Below are 26,922 nucleotides of genomic sequence, written 5' to 3' on the forward strand. Positions count from 1 at the left end.
ATCCAAGAAAAAACAGATGGTGGGATGGAAGAACAGAAAAAGAGGGGAGAATTGTTTGATGGAGAAAATAGAGAAAGCATAGAATACGTGAAGCAGGTTCAAAGAGATTACCAGGAAACTAAAAACTCTATCGAAAACTGGCATAACAGCTTGAAAGAAACTAAGGACAGATTATCTGAACTGGAAGGCAGATTTGTAATATGGGAGCATGAAATGAAAAACTTCTTAAAAATAACAAAGAAACAAACAGCAATAATACAAAGACTAGAAGATGATAAGAGGATCTATAACTTAAGAATTAAGAACATAAAAGAAGAAGTAAGGACACAAACAAATGAACTACAAAAGCTACTCATGGAAATAATCCAGGAGAATTATCCTAATTTAGCAAAAGGTACTCAGATGTATGAAGCATACAGGAACCCAGCCACCTACAACCCAAACAGAGCTACACCCAGGCATATAATAATCAAAATACCAGAAATCCAATATAAGAACAGAATATTAAAAGCCATCAGAGACAAGAAACAGATCACTTACAAGGGAACACCCATCAGAATTACAGCAGACTTCTCGGCACAAACCATCAAATCACGAAAAGCGTGGGGGGAAATAATTCAAGCTTTGAAAGATAATAACCTCCAGCCAAGATTGATATATCCTACACAACCATCCCTGGAAATTGATGGGAAAAAAAGGTGCTTCCAAGATAAAGAGGAACTAGGGGAATATGCAACCATCAATTCAACTCTACAGAGAATACTGCCGGATATTCTAAAAAAGAAAAATATGAAGAATCCAGAAATAGTGGCAGAGAGGCCACAATGAATGGAGCAGAAAACAAAATGAAGAAGACAAACTGACAACTAATGACAGAAAAAGAGCTCAACAGAAATGAGGCAGAGAAGATTGGATGATAACAGCCATTTTGAGAAAACGATATCATAATAGGTAATGCTGATTTAGTATCATCTTGTTTTGAAGTCTCATCAAGCTTTTGTTCTTCTGTCTCCATTGGTCTTAACATGTTATATCTTATTGCATATTATATTTGATAGTATAAACAAAAACTTTTATAGACAAGGAGATTATACAGAAATCATTGTTCATTTTCTGTTAGTTGATTCTAAATACCCTGTAATACTGTCATTCTCTTAAATGGTTTTACATTGTTTTGATATATTTGATGCTACAGTATATAAAGTTATACTCAAAAATTTCAAGGAAAGAGACAATATGGTAACTACTTTTATGTCGGGATTATCTTGTGGTGAAACACTATTATGCTTAAATGGTTATGTTTTGATCTGCGCTGTTTTGCTGTTATGCCCTCTTTTATCTCAATCTCCATTTTATTATTTACTTTTTTATTTTTATCCTTTTAATTAAGGGAAAAATAAATTAAAAAATAGCAGGATATATTATAGTAACCCACTTTGACTTTCTATTAACTTGATTTGAAGCCCTGTATTGCTCTCACCATCTTGTTTTGACTGATGTTCCTCTATTCTGTTTTGCTTGATAGTACCATGTTCAAAAGTTTAGGCAACAGTTGTGAAGATAGTGGGATTCATTATGACGCCCATTCTGGTTGACTATTATCTACTTTTGAAGACCTGTAATGTCTCCAATGTTTTGGTTTTGTTGGTTTTGTTCTTTAGTGTTTTGTTCAATTTTATTATAACTAATGATATAGGCAATTCTATTAGAGATAGCGGGAGGCATTATGGTAACCATTGTTGATCACCTTGTATTATGCTTTTACATTATCCATTATGTCCAGCCTTTTGATTTGACCAACTCTGTTCTGTTATGTCACATTTGGTTTTACTCTCTTCGAAAAAAGTAATAAGAACTGTGGGAACAATAAAACCCAAAATGTGTAATAGTCATTGTACAAAAGAGAGGAAAAGAAAGTGCTCTAAATGATATAACTGCATGTATATTTAAGTGTATAAGATAAACAATGACATTACGGAGTTTTGTTGGATCATTGAATAGAACTGTTTCCAGTCTCACTGTTTGAATGTCCACTTTATAAGCTTTAATTTTGTAATTTGAACAAATATTTTTAAGATGACAATATGTAATCCATTAACTAGTGATTTCCTACTGTTTATTTTTTTTCTGAAATTCTGTATAACTTGTACCCTTTTTCTGCTTTTTTTTCTTTTTCTCTTCAAATAAATTTTTTTTAAAAAAGGAGGAATGGAAAGCCCTCATGCCCTCTATAAAATATTAAAGAACTTAATTTAAAATTGAATTAAAGAAACCCAGACCACCTCATCTCCAGACACCTGGGATTGCGTGGTAAGAAACTCAGCCAGCCAAGAAATCTTAACTTCTAGCCAAAGGCATCCAGATGCATAGCTCTGAGGTCTGGGACAGGTTTTGTATTTGGACCCAGAATAACATCAAAGAGCAAGTATTGTGTGGATCTAGAATGCCCCCCCCCAAAGCCACATGTGCATAGAGGCAGGGCTTTTGGGAAGTGCTGGATCAGGGAGCACTGTATTCTTGTGTGTATTAATCCCCAGGGATGCGTTCAGGGTTGGATGTGTTCTCAGGAGTAGAGGGCTGGTAGGAAGAGGTGGGTCACTGGGGTATGACCAGAGGGTATTGTCTCCCTCCCTAGATCTTCCCTTCCCTCTCACTTTCTGTCGCCAGGATGTGAGCAGCTTTCCTCCAAGCAGGCCTTTCCAACATGCTGTTTCTACCTTGGAGCCACCCAGTCAGGGACTGGAAATGTGAGCCAGAAATAACCCTCTCTCCTTTAAATTGTGGATGTCAGGTACTGTGTCTCTGCAATGAGAAAGTGATAAGACAGGGATTAACCCCGACTCATAGGAATTCTCTGGTTAGCCCCATATGAACTCTAGTGGGTGCCCTAAGTGCTTCCTTAAGTATTCCAAGCCCAGACCTGCAGAGCAGCCAGCCGTTTAGAGCTGCAGCTTGGGGGCTTCTGTGTGAAGATGCCACTTGGCAGGATCTAACCTGTCTGGCTGCTTTTTAGTACAGCCTCATCAGAGGACAAGCTAAAAGCCTGGGTTAATCTATTCACAGTCAGGCATAAGAGGGTAATACAGCTGATGCTAGACCCAACTTTTGCAGTGTGGAGACCCACTCTCCCCACAGCAGGACCCAGATAATCTAGATCGGCTTTACGACTGCAGAGCGGGGAACTTTCAGAATCAAGCCATATGGTATCAGACCCTATCTGTACAGCAGAAGTTGCCCTGTTAGTACTATGCAGTTTTAAGGATTCATTTGTCCACTCACTCAAGAGAAATAAATATTTGTTTCCTGGCACTCTTCTAAGTGCTTGAGACACAATGGCAAGCAAAATCTTCATTGAGTTACATTCTATCTAAAGGAGGGATGGTTCTCAGTTAAGTGTTAAAGAAGTATACAATTACAGCTGATTTGAGTGTTACAGAAGATAGCTTCATGGTGGACAGGAGTGGTTGAAAAAACTATCTATATTAGAGTGGGTACCAGGGAAGGCCTTCCTGAAGAAGTGACATTCAAGCTGATGTCTTAAGAGTAACTGGGAGTTAACTGGATGTTATGAGAGAAGACGACTCTAGGCAGAAGACTGTGCAAAGGCCCTGGGTGGGGTGGGGTATGGGGTCATAAAATGTGCAGGAGCTGAAAGAAAGCTAATGTATTTGGAGGGCAGACAATGAGGGGCAATGTGGTGAGGGGAGAGGCTGGAGCATAAGGCAAGAAGACCTGTGTGATACTGCTGTCTATGTAGAAGAAAACAGAAGTGATGGTGTTTCTGATGTAATCAAGACCAGAATGTCAGAATAACCAACAGGTTCATGGGATGAGCTGAGAAAGCTGCAGAAATTGGATGGGGTTTGCCCTGATTCACTAGTGACTGAGTGCAAGCAGCCCACTTGCAGTAAGATCTGAACAAAGCAAACTGCTCTAGCCTTGTGAGCTCTCAACACCAACCATCAGGGCTGTCTTCCAAGACTGGACCACAATGTGGAGTTATGAGGAGCAGCTAAAGCTGGAGATCGATTGCACATGGGGGTTAAAGCAAGAGAGAACACAGCCCAAAACAAGTCACATAAACAAGTGCACCAGTGCAGAAAAGGCAAGGTGCCCAGGCCACCTAGGCAAACAAGTTGCTAGGCAGAGGGGTTGAAATTGACTTCATCCTCCTGAGAGGATAAGTAAACCTACAGTGTTTAGCAGTTCCTTTTCCCCCATCAGGAGAGAGGGCTCCGCCTGATCCCAGCCTTCTGTGCCTCATCTTTATTTCTTTACCTTCTCACCACCCTTATCTGTCCTCACCCTGGAAAGTTCAAGAGCTGCGTGGGTCACAGCAGAGGAGAATCAAAATTGAGGATGATGGGGACACTAAAGACAAAGACAAGGCCCAGAACCAAATGGAAAGGGGAGCAAAGCCAGGAAAGCTCAGAAAGCAGCTGCCATGTTTTTGTTACTACATGATAATGAAAGGGAATTCTGCTGTTAGAAGAGCTACTCAGAACCACACCTCTCTCTAAAAGTTCAGTAAAATTAACTTCATGTAAAAATAAGCAGCGGAAAGGTATGGAGGGGGCTGGGGATTTAGCTCAGTGGCATAAGCGCCTGCCTTGCAAGCAGGCAGTCATGAGTTCAATCCCTGGTACCGATAAAAAGGAAAAATGCAAAAAAAAAAAAAAGAAAGGTATGGAGACCAGGTCACATATAGTTATTATAAAAAATAAAACAGAACAATTAATACCCCCAAGCACAGAAAGCATGCCAGAAAGACACATAGCAAATGATAACTGTGACCTGAACTATTTGAAAAGATAAAAGGCATTAGGAATAATGCATGACATAACAGAATATAAACCAGAGTTAGCAAAACAAGTATGGTGGGAGAAATCAGAAAGGAATTAAAATGAAAGGAAAAGTGAGCTCAAAAGAGAAGGCTAAATTGGGATAATATTAAGAGTGAATTTATATAGCAAATAATGCCTTAGGAGACGGTGAAAAGGGGAGACTATTAAATATTGAAGTGAAACTTTTGAATGATAGAAAGGATTCAGAGAAAGAGATAAAATTACAGATATTGTAGGTAAGAGCCACCACACAGGAGAAAGATCTGAGAAAAAGGCAAAGAAACAGAATGAATTCTGTGGGGAGGCCCATGTGGTTAGGAACCTCAGACCACTCAGCAACAAGGGACTGAGGGTCCCTCGGGATGAATGAATTTGCCCTTGGATCCTCCATTGAGGGCTTCAGTCCCTTCCCGGCAATTTCCACTGTAAACCTGAACAGAAGCATCCAGCTAAACCACTGTCAAACGCCCGATGCTGGAGGCTATTAGCCAAAATATTTGTCATTTCTTTTTTTTAATATTTGTCATTTCAAGCCACCAAGTTTTGGAGTGACTTTTAAGTGTGACAGTAGATAACAAATAATTAGCATCAGAGTAATTGGCTAGTTCAAATACATCTGCTAAGAGCATCACAATGTTGTTTTGTTTTATGGTGGATACATGTGCATTTTTTTAAAAATTTTTTTGTCTTTTTCCTTTTTATCGGTACCAGGGATCGAACTCACGACTGCCTGCTTGCAAGGCAGGCACTTATGCCGCTGAGCTAAACCCCCAGCCCCTACATGTGCATTTTTGCTAGATGTAGACCTTGGGATGAAAATGCTGGGTCATAGAACATACATATGTCCAGCTTTAGGGAATACTGCCAAAGATTCCACAGTGTAGGAATCGATTTACACCCTCATTTGAAGTGCAGAAGAGTTTCTGTTGCTCATATTCTCACCAACACTTGATTTTTATTTTTTTTCCAAATTAGAGATTGAATCCAAAGCCTTCATATTAGCTGTATTCCTACCCCTTTTTTTGTTTTGAGACAGGGTCTCACTTTGTCACTAAGTTGCCCAGGCTGGGCTTGAACTTATCATTTCCTGCCTCAGTCTCCCAGAGTGCTGGGATTACAGATATCTGCCACCATGCTGGCTGCTATTTTCTATTGTTTTTAGTTTAGTTTTTTTTTTTTTCTTTTAGTTTAGTTTTGATGGGCTGTAATCTAATCTCACTGTAGTTTTCTTCAATTTATTTTATTTTATATTTTGGTACTGGGCTTTGAAAACAGTGCCTCACACTTACTAGGAGTACCCCAATACTGAGCTGAATTCCCAGTCCCTCATTGTGCTTTGAATTTACATTTTTTCTGATGCTTAATAAAGTTTATTGCCCTTTTGAAAGCTTAATGGCCATTTAGACATCTGTATTTATTAAACACTTGTTCAAGTCTTCTACTGATTTTAAAAGTTTTTTTTTTTTACAACTGCTGATTGATTTGTTCTTTTTAGATTTCTAAAATTCATGTTTATATTGTGGAGTGAGTCCTTTGGTAGGTATATAGTATTTCTTCTTTTCCTTTGGATTTCCTTTCATTTTCTTAATTGTGACTTTGGATAAATAGAAGTTTTAAATTTTAGTGTAATCCAATGTATTAATCATTATCCATAGCAGTTGTACATCCTATTTAAGAAATCTTTGCTTACCCAAAGTCATGAAAATATTTTCCTATGTCATCTTTAGAAAGCTTTACTCGGGGTGGGAGGGTTAGCTTAGTGGCAGAGTGTTTGCCTAGCAGGTATGAGGCACTGGGTTGGATTGTAAGCATTGCAAAAAAAAAAAAAAAAAAAAAGCAAAATAAACATGGGGCCAGGGATTTAGCTCAGTGGCTTATGCACCTGCCTGGCAAGCATAAGGTCATGAGTTCAATCCTTGGTACCAAAAAAAAAAAAAAAAAAAAAAAAAAAAAAAAAAAAAAAGCCAATCCCCCCAAAACCCCAGAAGTTTTATTCAGTCTATAATGTACACAGGATTGATTTTTGTCAATTAAAAATTTACAATTTAAAAAATTTGCAATTTTTAGAAGTTAAAATTTTACAATTATTTCAGCAATATTTATTGTAAAATATTAAATTAAATTAGAAAGCAATCTTTCCCTAGAGCATTGAAATAGTACCTTAATGATAAGTAACTGTAAAGTTTGGGGTCTATTCATGGACTGTCTTCCTCATTTGTTTATCCTTTCATCACTAAATATGAAAGTTTTACTCTTTATTTTAAATTTTTTTATTTTTTGTAATTTTTAAAGAGAATAAAACCAAGTAAAATAAAACAGAATAAAGCCAATCAAAACAAAACTGTGTAACTGATACAGGACTTCAAAACAAGATAATAAGAAATCAGCAATGGTTACCATAACGCCTCTTGTCTTCAAAATAGCTGCCCATACTTTCACATAGTAAAAATCAAACAGAACAGAATAGAGCTAATAAAAGCAAAACAATGAACACAGTAAAAGGCTTCAAAACAAGATAATAGTAAATACAAAATGGCTACTGTAATACATCTTGTTATCTTTGAAATAGTGCCCATGCCATCAGATCTAATAAAATCAAAGAAGACAAAATAGAATACAACCCAATCTAACCCATCAAAATAATGAGAATGATACAGGACTTCAAAACAAGACAACAGGGAATTAATATGGCTACCACCTTTAGAAAGAGATTCCCCCATAGGTGCTACACTGCATATTGTTATCCTCTGAATAGATGATCACAGTACCAGCTTTAGGTCTGCAAAATCAGTGAAAAATTAAACACTATAAGCATTAAGCTGTATTTTACCTCAGTTCAATACATAATATTATAACAGCCTGTGTTTCTCCAGATCAGCCAGTTGCTTATGATGGAGTGAGGTGAGGGGTGGTGCCAACTGATGGGAAAAGGCTGGTGTCTGGTTCTCTCCCAGCAGCTTGCACAGGGCACCAACCTGCAGGGAGAGCTTGTTTCTTGTTCTCCTCCCCGCTTAATTTTTATCTTTTATTTCTGTCCTCCTTTCCTTTTGGGGGAGGGGTAGAGTCTCACTACATTCCCCAGGCTGACTTCGAAGCACTGTCCTCTCCACTCAGCCTTAGTAACTAAGATTATAGATGCTTCCTACCACAAGCACCTTGTGATTCATAAATCTTGATATCTATTAGATAAGCCATAAACTTTTTTCTTCAATAGGATCTTTGCTATTTTGGCTTCTTGATTTCCAGACAAATTCAACTCTCTCCCTCCCTCCATCCCTCTCTCTCTCTCTCTCTCTCTCTCATCAAACCAGAATAGTTTACTATTATTATGATGATTAATGTAGAGAATGCCCTGCACCGTGTCTCAGCCTGAATGTGGGTGAGAAGAGCAGCTGCACATGAGGGGAACCTGGGGCACAGGAGCCGGAACAGGGTGTAGAAGGCGTCCCCAGGAACAAGAGTCCAGTAGAGGGTATTAGGGACCAGGAAGATGGAGGAGGATTTCATATGAGGGCTTATGTGGCACAAAGCATCAGACCTTTTGTAAAGAGAGATGAACTTTCCCAGTGGGGCTGATCCAGTGGAGGGTATCAGATCCCAAGGAGTTTTAGAGGAGCATTCCTGTGGTGATGACACAAGATTGGTAACATACAAAGAAATTAATGCAGTGAAGAAATAGATTGCGGAAAAAAAGAGGAGATGGGGAAACCTAGATTTTCCTTGTTAGAGAAAAATGTTAATAAATGTGGAAAAAAAGATAAAACTAGTGTGTATATTGGAGGATTGGCTTAGAATGAGAGGCTTTACTGAATTATATCCATTCTGTCAAAGGGGCATAAGAAATTAGCTCACAGGAGGTCTCATTGACCAAATCTGAGACAGTACAAGCACCAAAATAAAGATAGTTACAGATTATAACACATTGTATAAAATAGGAATCCATAAATTTGTATGACAAGTAAATTAATTAATTCAAAATTTCATGAGGAATGGAATATTCACATAGTCTCAAAGAAAAAAAAAGAATACCTTACTGTTGAGAAGCTAGCAGATGTGAGGTTCTGGAATGGTTCCTGGAACTAGAAAAGGGCCTTAAGGGGATAACTGGTGAAACCTGAATAAAGGTACATGTTATTTAGCAATAATGTATGGGCATTAATTTCCAACTTCTAATGGTTGCATTGTGGGTATAGGAGAAAGTCTTTGCAATAGACTGAATGCCTGTGTCCCTCCCACATGTTTAAATCTTAACCCCAAGGCCTTTGTACTAGGAGGTAGTGGCTTTAGGAGGTGAATAGGTCACTGGGTTGGAGTCCTCATGAATAGGATTGGTGTCCTTGAAAAGCAAAAATTAGGAGATAGGGAAATAGATCTTTTGCAAATGGAAGGGGACTGAGAGATGGACAGAGGGTAGAGGAAGGAGATGCAGAAGAATTGAGACATATTGTGTACATGTACCAACTCCCTATGAAGCATGAATCATCATGGACTACAAATATATACACTAAAAATTGGGGGAAAAGGCTTAGTGTCATAAGAGAGGTGTCCCAAAGAGCTCCTTTGCCCTTTCAGCCATGTGAAGCTACAGTGAAGCTAGAAGAGGAGCCCTCACCAGACATGGGGTCTTCCAGAACGCAGAGACTTGTCAGCCTGCAGAACAATGAGAAATAAAGTCCCACTGTTTATAAACTATCCAGTTTCTTTTTGTGTGTGTTTTACAGAACAAAATTTTTATGAAATTTTGAAAAGGTAAATAATGACAACTAGAATAATTTTCCAGAGATATTTACAAACTTCTTATGACTTTCAACAAAGAAACAAATGAGCAAATACATAACTCAGAGTGAACCCAAATGTAAACTAAGAGCTTCAGCTAATAATTTAAATATTCTGTCATCAACTCCAAAACAATATACCATAGTAATACAAAATGTTAATAATAGGTAAAAGTGAGAAGTGAGGCAAACATAATTTTGTACTTTCTGCTTTTTTTCTTTGATTTAAAACAGCTTTAAAGAATAAAATCTATACATGAAAAAGGATGTCTCTACAATTCATAAATATTGTCCTTTTTTGTCATCACCCATTGTTTTCTAAAGAGAATGCTTTGTTGGTACATTTACTTCTGCTAACATGTAGTAGCAAGAAGCTGACAGTAGCTAAACTGACTACCAATAGTGAAAGGTACAGTTTGGCAGGTGTACCAGATAGACTAAGCTTCAGATTTCAAAAGTGTAAGCCAACTTTATGTACACAGCATAGAATTTCTCAAAGACAATGTTAAATCAAAGTATGGAAAGTAATAGCTTTATAGCACATTATTTAAATAAATAAGACACAATTTTAATACTGTATGTTATATAATTAGTGTCACACACATTTTGTATGAGTGAGGTAGGTATGTCTAAAAATCTTATGAAAAGTAGATTTAAAAGACAAACATTAAATACATGTAACAGAGCTGAGTGCCTCTAATGGGAGGAGAATGAGCTAGTAGGTAAAGAGAATGGTGAGAAAATATGAAATAAAATACAAAGCAAAGCAGTACAGTATAACAAAAGAAAAAATGAAATGAAAATAAAAATAAAATGGGGCTGTTCTTTCTCTAATAATGATAAGTTGACATGATTCAATCATGGGCACATGAAGTCCAAAAAATAAAAAATAAATAAACAAAGTAAAACCCTAAGGCTGCAGGTTGTTCTGAGTTATTTGGTTTAAGACTATCCAGTTTCTGATATTTCATTGTAGCAGTCTAAATGCACTAAGATGGGCCTAGGAAAGACACACTAAAGTATTTGTGGTTTGTGGGGCATCATGTTGGCAGTTTATCCTCAAGTCAAGCAAGAAGTTCATATAATAACATCAATTGATAAGCACACAAGCAAGATAAAGGGAACTGTGATTATTCTGGAGGGGTTTGTCTTGAGGGTAGGTACACAGAGCAGGCAGGGCAACCCCTACTGCAGGAGGAATGACCAGTACCTTCCTTTGTTGTAATGGTGAAAACGAGGTGCGAATTCCTGTCCTCCTCTCATTCAAGGAGCAAAGGCTGGTTTTGTGGAATCTCAAGATCGCGCAGTCTTCAGGGCCCTTCTTAAAACAGAGTGCGCTCTTCTGCTTTTTCTGCCATCGGGGTACACAGTTTCCTCTGATCCTCATGATGTCTTCTCATAGGACTTTCAGCATCAAACAGTTCACATCCAAGAAGCAAAAGCAAAAAACATCTCCTTCCTCAATGGATTCACCTGAAAACTGGTAACAAAATCAAGTACAACTCCAAGAGGAAATGCTAGAGGAAGACCAAGCTGCAGCTACACAAAACTGTACATGGGTGCAGCACATTTACTCTATGTAAAGGTCACAAGATGGCATATATTTATTCTGTATCCAGGTTCACAGTCATCTAACCATATTAAGCTGAAAATGTCATAGTTGGACATGTTTAACTGGGAATCTGTTTTCTTCCTGTGATCAGCACCAGTGGATTGGTTCAGTAAGAAATGTATGAAATCTTTTTAAAAAAGATATTGTAAAACCAGGCATGGTGGCACACCATGGAGGCTGAGGCAGGAGGACTGCTGCGAGTTTGAAACCAGCCTGGGCTACATAAGTGAGTTCAAGCCCAGCCTGAACTATTCAGTGAAACACTGTCTCATAATTTGTGGGAAGCCCTGTAATTGGTTGCCACCTTATATCTGCAGGCTGCACCACCTTAACTCCCACTAGGAGTTAAGTTTGGTAGTTAAGCATCTCCTTGTCTAGCTTGTTTGGCTCATTAAGGGATTATGCTAATCAGGCCACCTTATGAGCCTGCTTGGAAATTTGAAAATTTGATTTAACCTATAACCCTCAGTCTTGCCACTGTTGCTAAGTTACCTGCTAACGTCTCAGAACCCAACTCCCTCCTCCTCAATACCCTATATGTTTGTTACTTTTTCCTTGAATAAATGAGACTTGATCAGACTTCTGTCTTGTCTCCATTCTTTGCATCTCTTGTCCCCTTTCATCCCCACTCCCCCTCTAGGGTCTCCGTGGACTTACCTGTAGGCTGGGACAATAACTAAATAACTAACTAAATAAATGAAGTTATAAAGTCGTAAATATAATATTAGGCAGGAAAATGAATATTTATTCTTTTTTAATTTGTATTTTTATCAGTATCAGGGATCGAACTCATGACCTCCTGCTTGCAAGACAGGTGCTTATGCCGCTGAGCTAAATCCCCAGCCCTAATATTTGTTTAGAATGAGAAAAGTAATCTAATTCCAGCATGCTGGAATCCAAGGCAGAAAGATCGCTGCAAGTTCAAAGCCAGTCTAGGCTACGTAGTAAGACCCTGTCTCAAAAGAAAGAAGGTAAAGAAAAAGGAGAAAAGAAATCACAAGCAATTATAAATTCTTTTTTTAAAAAAACCCACAGAAAACTTTTTTTTTCAGTACTGGGGGTTGATCCTATGGAGAGCTGAACTACATCTACAGCCCAATTTTTATTTTGTATTTTGTGACAGTCTCACGGAGTTGTCCAGTTGGCATCAAACTTTCAAGTCTCTTGCTTCTGCCTCCTGAGTAACTGGCATTAAGGGTGACGTAGTCTTTTTTTTTTTTAATCGGTTAATTGATTGACACATTTGTCATGGTTTATGTCAGTGATCGCCAAGCCTCATGCAATTATGCGTTTGTGATTGGTTCCTTGTCTAGCGCTTGGATTGGTGGTGTGAGTGCTCTGCCTGTCTAGGGGTGGAGCCAGGTTATGACGTAACGGCAGGAAGAAGGTGTGTCTCACTCTCGCCAGTTTCAGCCTTACTGTTTGCAGCAGCCATGAATGGCTGCCCCACCATGCCATCCTGCCTTGGAGCCAACTGAATATGGACAGAAACCTCCAAGAACTGTAAAAAATAAACCTTTCCTTCATTTTGGGTATCGGGTGTTCTGTCCCAGCAACAAGTAAGAAGTATCTAAGACAACATTCCTCGGTAATACTTTGTAAAAACTGTATTTTTGGCTATGTCTCCTGCAATCACATCTTTCTATGACAATAATTTTGTAATTATCAATGAGTCAGTCTTCTAGCATGAGTGATCAAAAATAAAAAAGCTTTGGTTTTAGTACTGAGGATTGAGCTGTATCCCTGGATCTTTTTTATCTTCTGTTTTGAGACAGAGTCTTGCTAAGTCTTTAAATTGCCTTCATGAACTCGAACTTGTAATCTGTCTCCTGGAGTCCTGGGATTACAGGTATGTACCATCATGCCTAGCTGTTTTTTTTTCTTCCAAAGCTTTAAAAAGCTTTATTTGGGCTTTAAACCCTATTGATAACATCCTGTAAAAAAATTTTAAGATTGTTGGGGCTGGGCATTTAGCTCAGCGGCATGAGCGCCTGCCTTGCAAGCAGGCAGTCGTGAGTTTGATCCCTGGTACCGAAAAAGACAAAAACAAATTTAAGATTGTTATCTAATTCAGAAACACTGCTAAGTTTCTTGCAACTATGAGCTGTATGTTTTCAGAATATAACCAAATATGTGTATATTCCTGATAACTGGTGAGTCCCATTTTTGTGTCAGTGAGAACTGGCTTCTCCACTTACAAAGTTCATGTGCCTGAAGACTGGAAGAATCCTAGATGTCTTGTTTACTCACACACTTGTGGTTTGGTGCTGTGGGACACATCCATTTGGTGACACACCCTCAGATCTCGCGTGCTTCAGGATGCTGGACCAGTTGGGGAAGTGAGTAGGCACAAGCTATATTCCTGGAAGATTCATACAATAATCAACTACACATAGAAACATCTGCTTATTACCCACTGCCCACTGCATGGGTTGAATGCCAAGTAGATAACATCTGTGTCTTAACCTGGGGATTCCACCGCTATGACCTTATTTGGTCAGAGGGTCTTCGCAGAGGTAATTACCTATCCTGAGATAAAGGCAGCGTGGATTTGTAGTGGGCCCTAAATCCAGGGGCAGGTACCCTCCTAAGAGATGGGCAGATGAAGAATTGAGGCCCAGCGAAGATGCTGTGGAGACAGGCAGAGATTGAAGGGGTGCAGTGGCAAGCCTGAGAATGCCAAGGATTCCCGCAGCTCCTGGAAGGAGGCAGAGAGTAGGCGACAGCTTTTCCACTAGAGCCTCCAGTAGGAACCAGCACTGCTCACACTGGGGGCTTTGGACCATGAGAGGGAAGTTTCTGTTGGTTGAAGCCACCAAGACAGTGGTAATTGGTCATAGCAGTCCTTGAAATGAATACACCTCACTACACACCAATTAAATACATGATATCCCACATGTAGCGGCTGTAGTGTTTCAGCACCCTCTAGCACAGGAGAATGTGTGACAGAGGAGAAGCTGTAGTGGAGACTGTGGTCCTAAGCAGTTTGGGCTAAAATACTGGCTTTTCATAAAGTACAGAGCCCTCTGAACACATTACCAGGGTCCCAGCCAGGACCTCAGAATGAGTCTGGCCACGTGAATCCCTAATGCTTAGACTTCATAGTTTCTGCAGAAGAGTTTTGTGTAGGTATCAGTGTGGTGTTACAAAGACAAGCTCAGGAGCCAGATAGCCAGCGTTCAAATCCCATTCTCATAACTATCCAGTTGTCATCTTTAGACAACTTACTGATTCTTTCTGTGACCCAGTATCTTCCTCTGTAAAAGATAAATGATAATACAATATCCTCATGGGGTTGTTGACCTGACATGATACATATGAAGTATACAATACATGTAACACAGAAGAATACCGCTGCAGGGTAAATATTCAATATACTCTTGTCATTTTGTGATTTACTAGGCAAATCATTGTCCTGGGCACAGAGTCATAAAGACAAATGAGAAATCATCATTGTCTTCAAGAAGGTCACCATGTATGGAGGAAAAAATGATGTAAAATGATTATAATACTTTATATGGCTGGGTGTGATGGTGCCCGCCTATAACCCCACCACTTAGAAGGCCGAGGCAGGAGGATCCTTGAAGTGTTCAACAACCACAGAAAGTGCGGCAACCTGAACGAGCTTGGAAACTGACTCTTTCTGGAACCACCAGATAAAAGCCTTTCCTTTATTTTGGCCTTGTGAAATATTAAGCAAAGAATTGAGTCAAGTCCACCTGAATTTCTGACCTGCACAAGTGAGTTATTAAGTGGATATTGTTTTGAGTCTTTAAATGTTGGGGCTGGGGATTTAGCTCAGCGGCATAAGCGCCTGCCTTGCAAGCAGGCAGTCGTGAGTTCGATCCCCGGTTCCGATAAAAAGGAAAAAGACAAAAAAAAAAAAAAAAAAAAGTGTAAATTTGGGTTAATAGTTATGTAATGACAAACCATGCACACATTTGCTAAAACAGAGTATCTATGCCTATATATTATCTATATCAATATCTATCTTTAGATACAGATATATGGAAAGGATAAATACCAGATTTAGAACATTGTAATTTTTTTTTGTCTTTTTCCTTTTTATTGGTACCAGGGATCAAACTCACTACTGCCTGCTTGCAAGGCAGGCGCTTATGCCGCTGAGCTAAATCCCCAGCCCCGAGAACATTGTAATTTTGAGGGGCTTGGTAGGAAGGACAGGTAATAGAAGAGAGGAAGATAAAGGAGGTTAAATTGTATAGAACATATTTTATTATTTAAAGTAGGTGATAGAGATATTGTTTCAATTGTGTGTCTTTTGCATGTCTTATATATTGTGTAGCAACTTTAAAGATTCCTGGTGCTAAAAAAAAGATTCTTGGTGCTTAGTCCCAGTCTAGAAACACCAGAGAGGCTGGACTTTGCAGGATTATGTGGGCTTGGGTCATGGATTCCTTCAAAGGACAGAGCTGGACTTTTCATTCTCCAAAGATTTCACATAACTTTTGGGAAGCAGACTCACAGCTACTAAGACTGACTGGTCCTCCACTCCAATACAATCAAGCCTAGAAGTCAGACTTACCTAAATGAGCACTTGTACACAAACTTTTATTGACCAAATGAATGAGAAGAAAAAAAGATGAATTATAATAAGTGGATACTCACATCAGTCATCTTTTTGGCAATGTAACAAATTCTTGAAATAATAAAGTTAATTTCAAAAAGTTTGTGTTGGCTTAGCATTTTAGAGATTTCAGTCTGATTGGTTAGTCTCATTTCTTTGGGGCGCTGATGGCATGTCACGGCAGGCACTCGTACAAGAGCAAAACCACTCAGCTCATGACAGAGGAACAAAAGAAGAGAATGAGGTCCCACTGTCCCCTTCAGTGGTACAAACCCAGCAATCTAAGGCCTCAAACTAGGCCCCGCCCCTTAAGTGGTTTGCTATTTCTCAATACAGTTCTGGGGATCAAGCCTTTAACTCACAGGCCTTTGGGAGACACTTAAGAGCCAAACTATAGCAATGTCTAAGTACTCATAGGATCCTATGTTGGTTAGGAAAATATTGTACTGTTACTTCAAAATAAACAGCCTTGGAGTTTAAAAAAAAAAAAGACATGTAAATCAGTTGTAATGAGTAGCTGTGGTTTGATCAAAGATCCAGCCACTCTCCCAATAAAGCTGCCCCCAAACAGCCCAGACAAGGAGATCTGAATGCAGATTCAAGCGTCAGCCCATCCCTATCCCTATACCCAGCGCCCCTCTGTTGTTCTGTGTGGTCACAGCTGCCTCATGCATAGTTGAAGGCAAATGCGATTCAGAAGCAAAACAGAAGGTGAACAATCACAATTTACTTAAGCAGGAAGCTGATACCTACGGAATGCAGCCTGGCAGCAGCCCAGAAGAAAGATTTGATATTTGTGTGGGCTGTAGGGAAATAGCTTTCTTGTGTTGAAGTTTTACTTTGAAGAATGGTCACTGAGATCTGAACACTAGCTGTGATTTGAACAGGGAAATGGGAGGAATCCAGCAGGAAATCAGGTCTACGGTCAGAATCTAAGTTGCAGTCAACAGTGCCTTACCCACATTCAGTTATTCTCTGTCATTTATAAGAGACCGCATACCTCAGGCATAAAAAACAAACAGAATTTACAGAAATTGCCCAAGGAAAGTTTCCAGACAGAAATATATATCGGGATATTTTTCTTTGCACATATTAGGTTTGCAACTTCAATTATCTTAAGATTAGAAAAAGATCTGAGGAGGGTTTTGTAACTACATCAGGATAAAGTTGTATTGGAAATCTGTCCCTCTATCTGTTGACTCTACTCTTCCTACGCATTACTTCAGGTAACCTCTCTATGTAGGGCAAGAGACTCACTAGAAACCCATCTTTCATCCCATCAGTGCAGCAAACTCAGAAGACGGAAGTTTCACTTTTCCAAAACCCCAAGAATTCAGTCTCACTGAACTGGTTTGGGTCACCAGCCCTATCCCTGAACCATTGAGACCTGGGTAGAAGTTTGTCAGCTCCATGTCTGTGTCTACCTTTGGGGTTCAGGAAGGTGTTAACACTATGTAGGCCACATAGATTCAAATTACAGGCCAGGTGATTTCCTAAAGGTAAATTAGGGTATTCTTTCTAAAAAGTGGGGGGCTGGCTATTCACCAGCAGATACAGTGATGCTCCTTGGAAAGACAGTTGGGATTCAGCTATCTCCTTCTTGATTTTTTCTTACATAGATTCCATGTTGAGCTTACTGATGATGTGATTCTGTGGATGAGATGTGGCCCAGAGATTCTGTGTTTACAAAATTTTCATAGGCCAAGTGTGATAGCACATCACTGTAACCTGAGCACTCTGGGAGACTAAGGCAGGAGGACTGCAAGCTTGAGCTCAGCCTGGGCAGCTCAGCAAGAACTTGTCACAAAACTTTATATATATGAGATGTAGTTCGGCGTGAAGGCCTGGGTTCAATACTGGGTGCCACCATCATACACACACAAAATCCCCCAGGTGTTAGTTTAGAAACCACTAATTTAGTGGGCTATCTTACCCCTTTCTGTTCCATACTCAACATCAAAACTAAAGCTATATGGGTCCCTAGCTTGTACAAATAGGCAAGCCTTTTACTTGGAGGAGATCACAATAGAGTTGCCTATATATTTTGGAGTCAGGTATAAATTAATAAATGTATTTCAAAGCCCATCTCCCACCTGCCCCTAACCCTGGACAACTAAGAGGTAAACAGACAAAGATACCGGAGCAGTCAGCAGTCCCACCAGGCCCTTCACAAGAGTCACTCCTTAACCTCTGTCATGTTTGGGGGTAGAATTTTTGCCACTGTGCACAGGCAATTCCTGGGGTCTGATTCTACCTCCAGAAAAGTGCTTATCATAAGTGCTTGGGGTTGGACATGGAACGCCATGGACTGAAGAGGACCTAATACCAAGTGGACTTCTGTTAAGAGTTGATTTTAACTCGCTGCTCATGAGAATTTAGGACAAGCTGGAGGTGGATTAGCCGAAGTGATAGAAGTTGGAGGGGGTTGGGCAGGATTAACAGAGCGGGAAAATCTCATCCCTGTAACTGATCCTAAGGCTGATCATTTTATTCCTATTTTACCATTTTCTCATCTATGTTGTACATTCTTTGGGAGCTGGAGTCCTATCTCATATTTTTTTTCCCACCACCCACCCCAGTCCCTTACAGTTTCTCAAAAGTATTTATTTACATGGATTTTATAATTTTGCAAAACTACTTTCCTTCAAATCCTAGAAAAGCAGAATTGACTGCCCATAGGGGCTTCAGAGACATGTAGTGTGTGTCGTGAACAGCCAGAGAACGGCTTCTAAAAAAAAACGGTCAGAATGTGGGGCCAGCACACAACAGGTCACAGGATTTTTTTTATAATATATATATATATATATATTTTTTTTGTCTTTTTCCTTTTTATCGGTACCGGGGATCGAACTCAGGACTGCCTGCTTGCAAGGCAGGCACTTACGCCGCTGAGTTAAATCCCCAGGCCCCAGGTCACAGGATTAATGAGCCCTGCAGTGAGACCCGAGAAGGTACAAGTGCTGATACACTGAGGGGCTTCAGAACCTCAGGAACAAAACTGAGCTACCCTCCCAGAGCCCTCTGACTTCTTAGTGACTGCCAGCACAGTGGCAGAGAAGAGACAACAGCTTTACATTGGGTGTCAGAAACCAAACAAAAAGAGTCTCACCCAGGCTCTGCAGTGAAAGATGTTCTAATAAGATGAAAAAAGAAAAACAAAAACATCCTGCTTGTGTAGGTCAAGCAAGCTTTTCTTGCTCTGTAAAAGTAATGCTCTGCTTATAACAAATGACATTTTTGAACAGTAATCTATCAGCATGCGCATGTGATCTACAAGCTTTGTTAATAATTCTAAGATTCAGTGAAAATCTTACAATAACCATAGGAGGATGGGCCATTCTTAAAAGACCTCAGAGGAATTCAGAAATTTGTCCAGAGGCCCCAGCTCCTAAGTGGAGGAACTTGATTGGAACTCAGACCTGCGTGCCTCTAGAATCCACTAGGAGCCCTCACACTGTGGGCCTCTGGATGGCTGGTAATCATTTTTTGTGTCACATGAAGGAGTCAGATTTCTCCCTGGGTCTTCCCTCTGCTCATGAAGGAATCTGGGCCAGTGAGTCCCTTGTTTGGTCCCAAAGGAGGCCTGGTCTGCAGGGGTCAGCCCATCTCAGGAGTGACTCCTGTAAATCAAGATAAGAAAGGCTCTCATAGTTCCTGGCTAGGGCCCAACTACCCTGCAGGGGTTGTTGAGGGCAGATGAAAGTGGGCTTTGGAGCAGAGAGGAGCAGGCTGTGTACAGCTCTGGGCCTCATCCAAGCAGAGTTCTCAAAGGGCCCTCTTCTTTCCCAGAGAGCCCCCAGGAGCTGAATTTCTGACCATGCTAAGGCCAGGTGCAGAGGGAACTTCCTGGCCTAGCATACAGTGGTGAGAAGGCAGGCTTCTCAGGGTCTGTACTCACATTGTGAAATCAAAATGGGGTAAGGGAGGTGGCACTAGATGAAGACCCAGCCACAGCGGCAGCTTCTAGCAGCCACCTGCCTGGTTGAGATGGAAACGCTGATTTCAGCTCCAGCCCCCAGACAGGCTAAGAATATCTCAGCCAAGCAACAGCCACCACCCCCACCCTTCTAGATCTGCTCCTGCATCTGTAGTGCTATCCTGGGCACCGATGAGGAGACAAGTGGGGGTGATGCTTGGGGTGTGGGGTGAAAGGGAGGAGACCAGAAAGGAAGCCTGGTAGATGTGGGAGAAAGTAAACTGAGAAACAGTGCTGGGAGGGTTCGGAGGGTTGGTCAGGGAGGGTTGTTCTCAGATGGGCAGTAAAGCAGGGTGAAAGCAGGAGCCGGGAAGCTCAGAGATGAGGGTGGGAGAGGGCTGACATCAGGGAAGGAAGCAGCACTCAAGTTAGAGGGAAAGGAGCCCCCCAGTCACCTCTATCTTTTCTTTCCCTTCATCTTGGGCCCTTCACCATCTTAAAATCAGTCCTTTCTCTCCACCCCAGGGCATCACTTTTCAACCCTCTGGAATCTATGCTCCCAACCCTCTTTTCCACCCTAAAAAACTTGCATTTGAGCTCCTTAATTAAATCCTTCTAGCAAGGAGCCTGCAGTTGGCAAAGAGGTGAGAATGGAGGTGTCTCCATCCTACAGCTAGTGGCACCTCCTTTGTTGGTTTCATCTCAATTCTTTGCTCATCTCCTCAACCCCTACTCTCCTCTGTTACCTGGGGAGATGTTCTGCTCCCCTCCACTATCTCTCCACCCCAACTTCTCCGAGTAAGGGAGAGGGTTGGGGCTAGTGCATACCTTTCCCCCTTTACACATCTCAGGACTGAGAGCTGGGGTAGGGGTAAGAGATTCCTGAAGGATCTTTGGTGAGGAGCAGAATCCAGACATCCAGATGCACAAGCTGGGTCTCCCTCCTGGCTGTGTTAAGAACCTGTGTTGCCACTGTCCTCTTCATAGGCGCCCCTTGTACACATAGGGGAGCAATCCCTTAGGGTCTGGGTTCTCTGGACTATATGCTTCCTGCACTTTGGTCTTCTTGGCCTCTTCTGCGCCTCTCTGCCTTTGGGAGGGGCCATCTAAAGCTTAGGGGGACCTAGGAAGAGTTACATTCTAGGAGCCCATGCTCCCCTCTCTTTTGACTCCCAGGCTGAACTGCAGAAGTACAGGCTTCACTCGGACACTGTGCATACAGAGGCTGAGCCGGCAGACAGAAACAGATTAGGGAGAACCAGACACGGCTAGAGCTAGAGTGAAACAGATTTGTAGGCTAGGTTTGATTTAGAATCAAAACAGCAGAATTGAAGCGATTTTAGAAATGCTCTTTGAGCACAGTTTCTAAAACACTATTTTATTCCTTTAATAGTCACTTTTATCTGATAATAAAAATAAACTGCAGAATCTCACAAATGGAAAAACAGAGACTCTGAAAGCTGAAATGACTTCTCCAATCTCACACATCTACCTGACCACAGACTAGAACTTCTGATTACTGCCTCCTAAACTATTGTCCCTCACAGAGGAAGTAGGAACCACCAAAGGGAGGAAAGAATCTGTGCTGCATTGTGGGAGAATTCCCTTCAAGATGGGCCTCACCTACACAAGTAGGTGAGTGAGGGCTTTTCTCAGGTGAAACTGGTGTTGATCCTCATCACTAAGACCACAGTCCTGCAGGGGCTAAGACCACGGGGCCCTGTAGTTCTTGGTCTGGGCCTGCAGTTTTGCCTTAAAACGCCTTTGGGAATGACACATTGCGAGTTGTTTTGTTTTGTTTTAAGACAGGGTATTGCTATGCAGTTGAAGTTGGCCTTGCACTCACTCTGTAGCCCAGGCTGGCCTTGAACTCCCTGCCATCCTCCTCCCTCAGCCTCTCAAGTATTGGGAGGTGTGCGCCACCCCGCCTGGCAATGACATGTTATTTGGACAGACTGCCATTGTATGTAAACTACAGAATGATGGAGACATACAGGTATCCTAACTTCAGGGGATTTCCTATCTGACACAGCCCACACTGTGCAGAGGAGTGTGTTGGAAATGGCCAGAAGAGAAGCACAGTCTAGATATGAATATATATAAATGAATCGCAGAGTAGAGACCCTAAACATAACCCAGCCAGAAGAGCACACTTGCAGATGTGGCACTGGAGCCACTGCTGCTTGGTAAAACCCACCCACTCCATGGAGTCTTCTTGGTTTACTACTTTTATTCCTTTCAGCTTTCACCCTGCAGATATATAATCCCTTTCCCTTTCATCCCTCAATTTTTATGGATCTGTTTTAATTAGTTTTTTTTTGTCCTTTAAAATTCATCCTGCACATCTTGGGCTACCTCTTAACTGAGGGGCCTGTGTACCCTTTAATAAAGTTGTTGGGCACCCCAGAAAGGCTTCCTGGAGGAAGCAAGATTTCAAGAATTCCACAGGGATAGAGTGGTGATCTGAAGGAGAGTCCTAGCCTGTTCTGGCACAGAGGTTTAAGAATGACAACCAGAGCAGGATTGAGATGGGCAAGTGAACCAGAAAGAGGCTCTGAGGCAGGGCAAGGTGAAGAGCAAAAAGAGGAGAATGAGACCTTCTGATGAGACCTGATTTGGGGACATTGAAGCAGAGGAAGAAATTCTTGATTCTGACCATGAGGACAACGGCAGGTCATAGCCAGGCCTGGGGTAGGGGTAGCACAGCAGTGATACCTGTGTGATTTTTTACTAAATGACACCAGCACTAGGCCTGAGGTTAGTAAAAGACTCTTGAGAGCAGAGCTGGGAGGATCCACGTGCCCGGTGTTTCTGCCAGCAACTCAGTCTCTGTGGGGCCTGTCCTTAACTACCAGTGGAGCCAACCATTCCTTTGGTGTCAAATAAAGTCTCACTCAGAAGGCGTTGTAGGAGGAATCTGAACCGATTACAGGGGCTGGGAAGAAGAAACATTTTCCTGCAACGGTGTGTGTGTCGGGGGGGTGGGTGGGTAGTGGATAAGAGGTTCAGCAAGTCAGCTTGAACTGCAAGAAAATGAAGATCGGACGCAGGGAAGCTGGAGAGATCCTACTATGAACTCCCAGGGAAAAGAATCAAGTCTGTGTGGGACTCTGGCCATAGTAAAGGACTCAAGATGACCAGGCCATGTGCCTTTAGGAAGGCATGAGTGAGCCGGGACTGTGAGGTTGCTGAGAAAAACTACAGCCTCTGCTGACTAGAGCTGTGGCCTGAGGGGACCCTGCAATGCATGCACCCCTTCGCCTTGACAGGATTGGTGGAGCCTCGGAGCTGTGTTGGGTCTATGAGAAACAGGGAGGCCAATCCAGAGACATCTAAACATTTTACTGAATTCACAGGCAGAGCCTCCTCTCCCCATTAAACCCAAACTCCTGCCCAAAGTCTACTTAAGAAACTTCAATATACATGAAAGTATGGACAGCTATTTTGAAGAGGCAGCCATTAGTGACTTCCCTATTATCTGGTTTTGAAGACCTAAATCGCCTTCCTCATTCTGTTCAGATCAGTTTTATACTATGTTGTTTTGTATGAGTTCTCTGTATGTGAAGACATGGGCAACTATTTGGAAGAAAACAAGAGACAATACGATAGACAGTGAAGATCTCAAAAAAAGAAAAGAAAAGAAATAAAGACGCCTGTGATGGACAGTCACAGAGCAGGAAGGACATTGTCTGTAAGGCATACGGAACAGGCCCAGAACTAGAATCCAAAAGCTGGGATAGAAGCCCTGAGGGCACTGAGGAGGGAATAAATAGACCCAGAAAGTCACAGGGAGGATACAGGCCCAAAGGTCGGCACTGGAGCTGAGGACAGTGGGACCTGAGTAGCAGGAAACATTTCATAACGAAAACTCACCTCAGCCTGGACCAAGAACTGGGTCAACTTCATGGGTCTTTTTCCACACAGAAGACCCCAACCACTGTCCAAGCCCAGAAATAATCACTGATCCAGTTTCCAGTTTCCAGTATTTTCCTAAGAACCATCAGTCCATCACCCACCTGTGTGTTGGTGTCAGTGCGTTGCTGGGGGGCAACAAACCAAGAAGGGCTGCCCAGGGAGCAGATTGCAACTCAGTATCACATGGGGACACATCCTAGAGTCTTACTCCCTCCTGCCCCTCTTGCCTAAGCAAAGACCCCCAAGGAAGCAGGTTCTGACTTGCAGGAAGTCTTAGCTTCCACCTTCCTCCATCAACGCGAAGAGTAAGAATGTGCCTGCTGCTCCCTCCCTAGTGGCCTGGGGGTGCGGGTGGGGGTGGGGCGCGACCAGAAAACCCACCATGCGGTCAGATTGGAGGAGCCAGTGCAGCGCGACCCAGCTAAGGCCGGGCTGAAGGCACCTGCTGCCAGGCAGCAGCCCCTGTACACACTCCCCGCCAAGATGGGGCGAAGGAAAGGAAGCCCGTTCCCATGGCTTTTCTGCCTCGGCGACCTAGTACATCAAAGCAACCTGACCCACGGCCCTAGGACCTGGAGCAGATGAGAGCAGCCTTCTTCGTCTTCTCCCCGGCTCTGACCCTGAGAGACCCTCTAACGACAGCCACTTCCTCCCCCTTTCCCATTTTCCCCTTCGGGTGAGGGAAAGAACCTAGGACAGAGGGTGGGATATAAGGCGGGACTGGAGCATGGCATGAGAGATTCTATTGGTCAAAGGAGCTGCCGGTCAGAGGAGCAGCCCGGGCGAGGATTGGCTGTATGAGGCGGGGCGCGGCGCGGCGAAAGCAGGGGCCCAAGGGGTGGGGCCGACGCTGCAGCTGGCGCAGCTCAGACCCGGAGCCGCCAGCAGCTCCTTCCCCTGTTGGTGCACGCGCGGGGGTCGGGGCTAGGCCCCCCACGCCGGGTCCCCCGGGGCTGCAGCAGCAGCGGCGCCGCCCAGGGTGCCCGCCGGGGCCCGGGCGCCGGTCCCGCTCTGCAGGATGGGCACGGTGCTGTCGCTGTCCCCCGCCGCCTCGGCCAAGGGCCGGAGGCCCGGCGGGCTGCCGGAGGAGAAGAAGAAGGCGCCGCCCGCGGGGGACGAGGCGCTGGGGGGCTACGGGGCGCAGCCGGCGGGCAAGAGCGGCAAGGGCGAGAGCCGGCTCAAGCGGCCGTCAGTGCTCATCTCGGCGCTCACCTGGAAGCGCCTGGTGGCAGCATCCGCCAAGAAGAAGAAAGGCAGCAAGAAGGTGACGCCCAAGCCGGCGAGCGCCGGCCCCGACCCGCTGGTCCAGCAGCGCAACCGCGAGAACCTTCTCCGCAAGGGCCGGGACCCCCCGGACGGCGGCGGCGGCGGCGCGACCAAGCCCCTGGCTGTGCCGGTGCCCACCGTGCCCGCGGCCGCCGCCGCCGCCTGCGAGCCCCCGGCCGGGGGCAGCGCGGCCGCCCCGCCGCCCGGCCCCGGAGGGGGGAAGCCGCCGCCGCCGCCGCCCCCCGCCCCGCAGGCGGCGCCGCCCGTGCCCGGGGGCTCCCCGCGCCGGGTCATCGTGCAGGCGTCCACCGGCGAGCTGCTGCGCTGCCTGGGCGACTTCGTGTGCCGGCGCTGCTACCGCCTCAAGGAGCTGAGCCCCGGCGAGCTGGTGGGCTGGTTCCGCGGCGTGGACCGCTCGCTGCTGCTGCAGGGCTGGCAGGACCAGGCCTTCATCACGCCCGCCAACCTGGTGTTCGTGTACCTGCTGTGCCGCGAGTCGCTGCGCGGGGACGAGCTGGCGTCGGCGGCCGAGCTGCAGGCCGCCTTCCTCACCTGCCTCTACCTCGCTTACTCCTACATGGGCAACGAGATCTCCTACCCGCTCAAGCCCTTCCTCGTGGAGCCCGACAAGGAGCGCTTCTGGCAGCGCTGCCTGCGCCTCATCCAGCGGCTCAGCCCGCAGATGCTGCGGCTCAACGCCGACCCCCACTTCTTCACGCAAGTCTTTCAAGACCTCAAGAACGAGGGCGAGGCCGCTGCCGCCGGCGCCGGGGGTCCCCCCAGTGGGGGCGCGCCCGCCGCCGCCCCCTCGGCCGCCAGGGACAGCTGCGCGGCCGGAGCCAAGCACTGGACCATGAACCTGGACCGCTAGGGAACGCGGAGGCCGCGCTCGCCCGCTGCCCCAGCCCCCGACGCACGCTGGGAAGCTCCCGGGACCGCGGAGCCGCCGCCTCGAGCGCGGGCCGGGCCGGGGAGAAGCGGCGGGAGGTGGAGGCCCGCACGTCGGGGGAGGCCGTAGTGTTCGGATTTGCAGGGCGTGGAGCGGGAGTGGGGGGCGGGAAGGGCACCCCCAGCTTCACCCTTTCCGTCCGCCCATGCGCCCCTTTCTCCGTTCCTGCCTGGGTCTCCCCTGCCCCGCTGTGCGCGTCTGTGCGTCCTTCCGCGGGCTTGTCCATCTCCTCGCCCACTCTCTGCGTCTTCATCTTTCTTGCCGTCTGCATCCCTCCCCCTGCCTTTCCGCGTACCTCGCCGTACCCACTTCTCCTCCTGCACCTGTGTCCCTATCTTCCCTTTCATTCTCGCCTCCCTGCCACCTGGTGTCACCGACCTCCTCCTGTCTGCCCTCTCTCTCTGCCAGTGTCAGCCTGTATTTCTTCCCTAGACCGAGTCCCCGTGTGCCTCTCTCCGGATCAATGGGACTGTCAGTTTTTAATTCGGATCGACTGAAGTGCAACTAGCAACTGCAGTCCCAGGGGCCCAGACAAGCACCGGGGTGGTCCCTCGACCCACCCCACTGCCTCTCCTACCTTTTCTAACGTGTTGCATGCCGGGAGTTGGGGAGGGAAGGGGCTGCCGGCTTCATTCTGGAGGCTACGATTTTGGGGGGCAGAATCAATCTGGGAGACCACACTGGCGGCGGCAGCGGCAGCGCTTCAGTGGACGGGTGGGAAGAGAAAGAAAACTCTTTTTATTCTAGGGGAGGGGCGCCTCTCTTCCTTATCCTTAAGTTCTTGTTATTCCCTCACCCCTTTTAATTTATTTCGCTGTTTCCTGAGGGAGGGGGGAGGGCGGGGGTTGGATCGGGAACTGTCCGAGGTGCTGAGCTGGAGCGGGACTGGAATCCTCCCGGGGGAGTACCAGGGACTGAGTTGGGCCCGGGGCTGTGTCCAAGGTGCCAATGATGCGGGCCGACGGCGCGGGCCGCACTGTCTGTCTGTCTGTCTGTCCCGGAGAACTATAAAGCGCTGGAAGCGCCTGCAGATGGCTTTGCGCCGGCCTTTCTTTGG

The 26,922-nt window shown here is 44.4% G+C and overlaps 1 protein-coding gene and 1 pseudogene across 1 annotated transcript; both read left to right on the forward strand.

Moving 5' to 3' along the window:
- The first annotated feature begins 6,792 nt into the window (after positions 1 to 6,792).
- Positions 6,793 to 24,235, forward strand: LOC134475235 (uncharacterized; annotated as a pseudogene).
- Positions 24,236 to 24,504: 269 nt separating this feature from the next.
- On the forward strand, positions 24,505 to 25,931 carry Cdk5r2 (cyclin dependent kinase 5 regulatory subunit 2). Its single transcript, XM_063245369.1, has one exon. The coding sequence runs from the start codon at positions 24,669 to 24,671 to the stop codon at positions 25,785 to 25,787; it is 1,119 nt and encodes a 372-aa protein (XP_063101439.1). The 5' UTR covers positions 24,505 to 24,668; the 3' UTR covers positions 25,788 to 25,931.
- Positions 25,932 to 26,922: the final 991 nt, after the last annotated feature.

This window comes from Cavia porcellus, unplaced genomic scaffold, assembly GCF_034190915.1.
Source record: "Cavia porcellus strain 051 isolate PalLab524CR breed Dunkin Hartley unplaced genomic scaffold, mCavPor4.1 scaffold_1, whole genome shotgun sequence".
NCBI lineage: Eukaryota > Metazoa > Chordata > Mammalia > Rodentia > Caviidae > Cavia > Cavia porcellus.

What these genes read in the sequence shown, in the direction of transcription:
- Cdk5r2 (XM_063245369.1), top strand. Translation starts at nt 24,669, where the DNA reads ATGGGCACGGTGCTGTCGCTGTCCCCCGCCGCCTCGGCCAAGGGCCGG.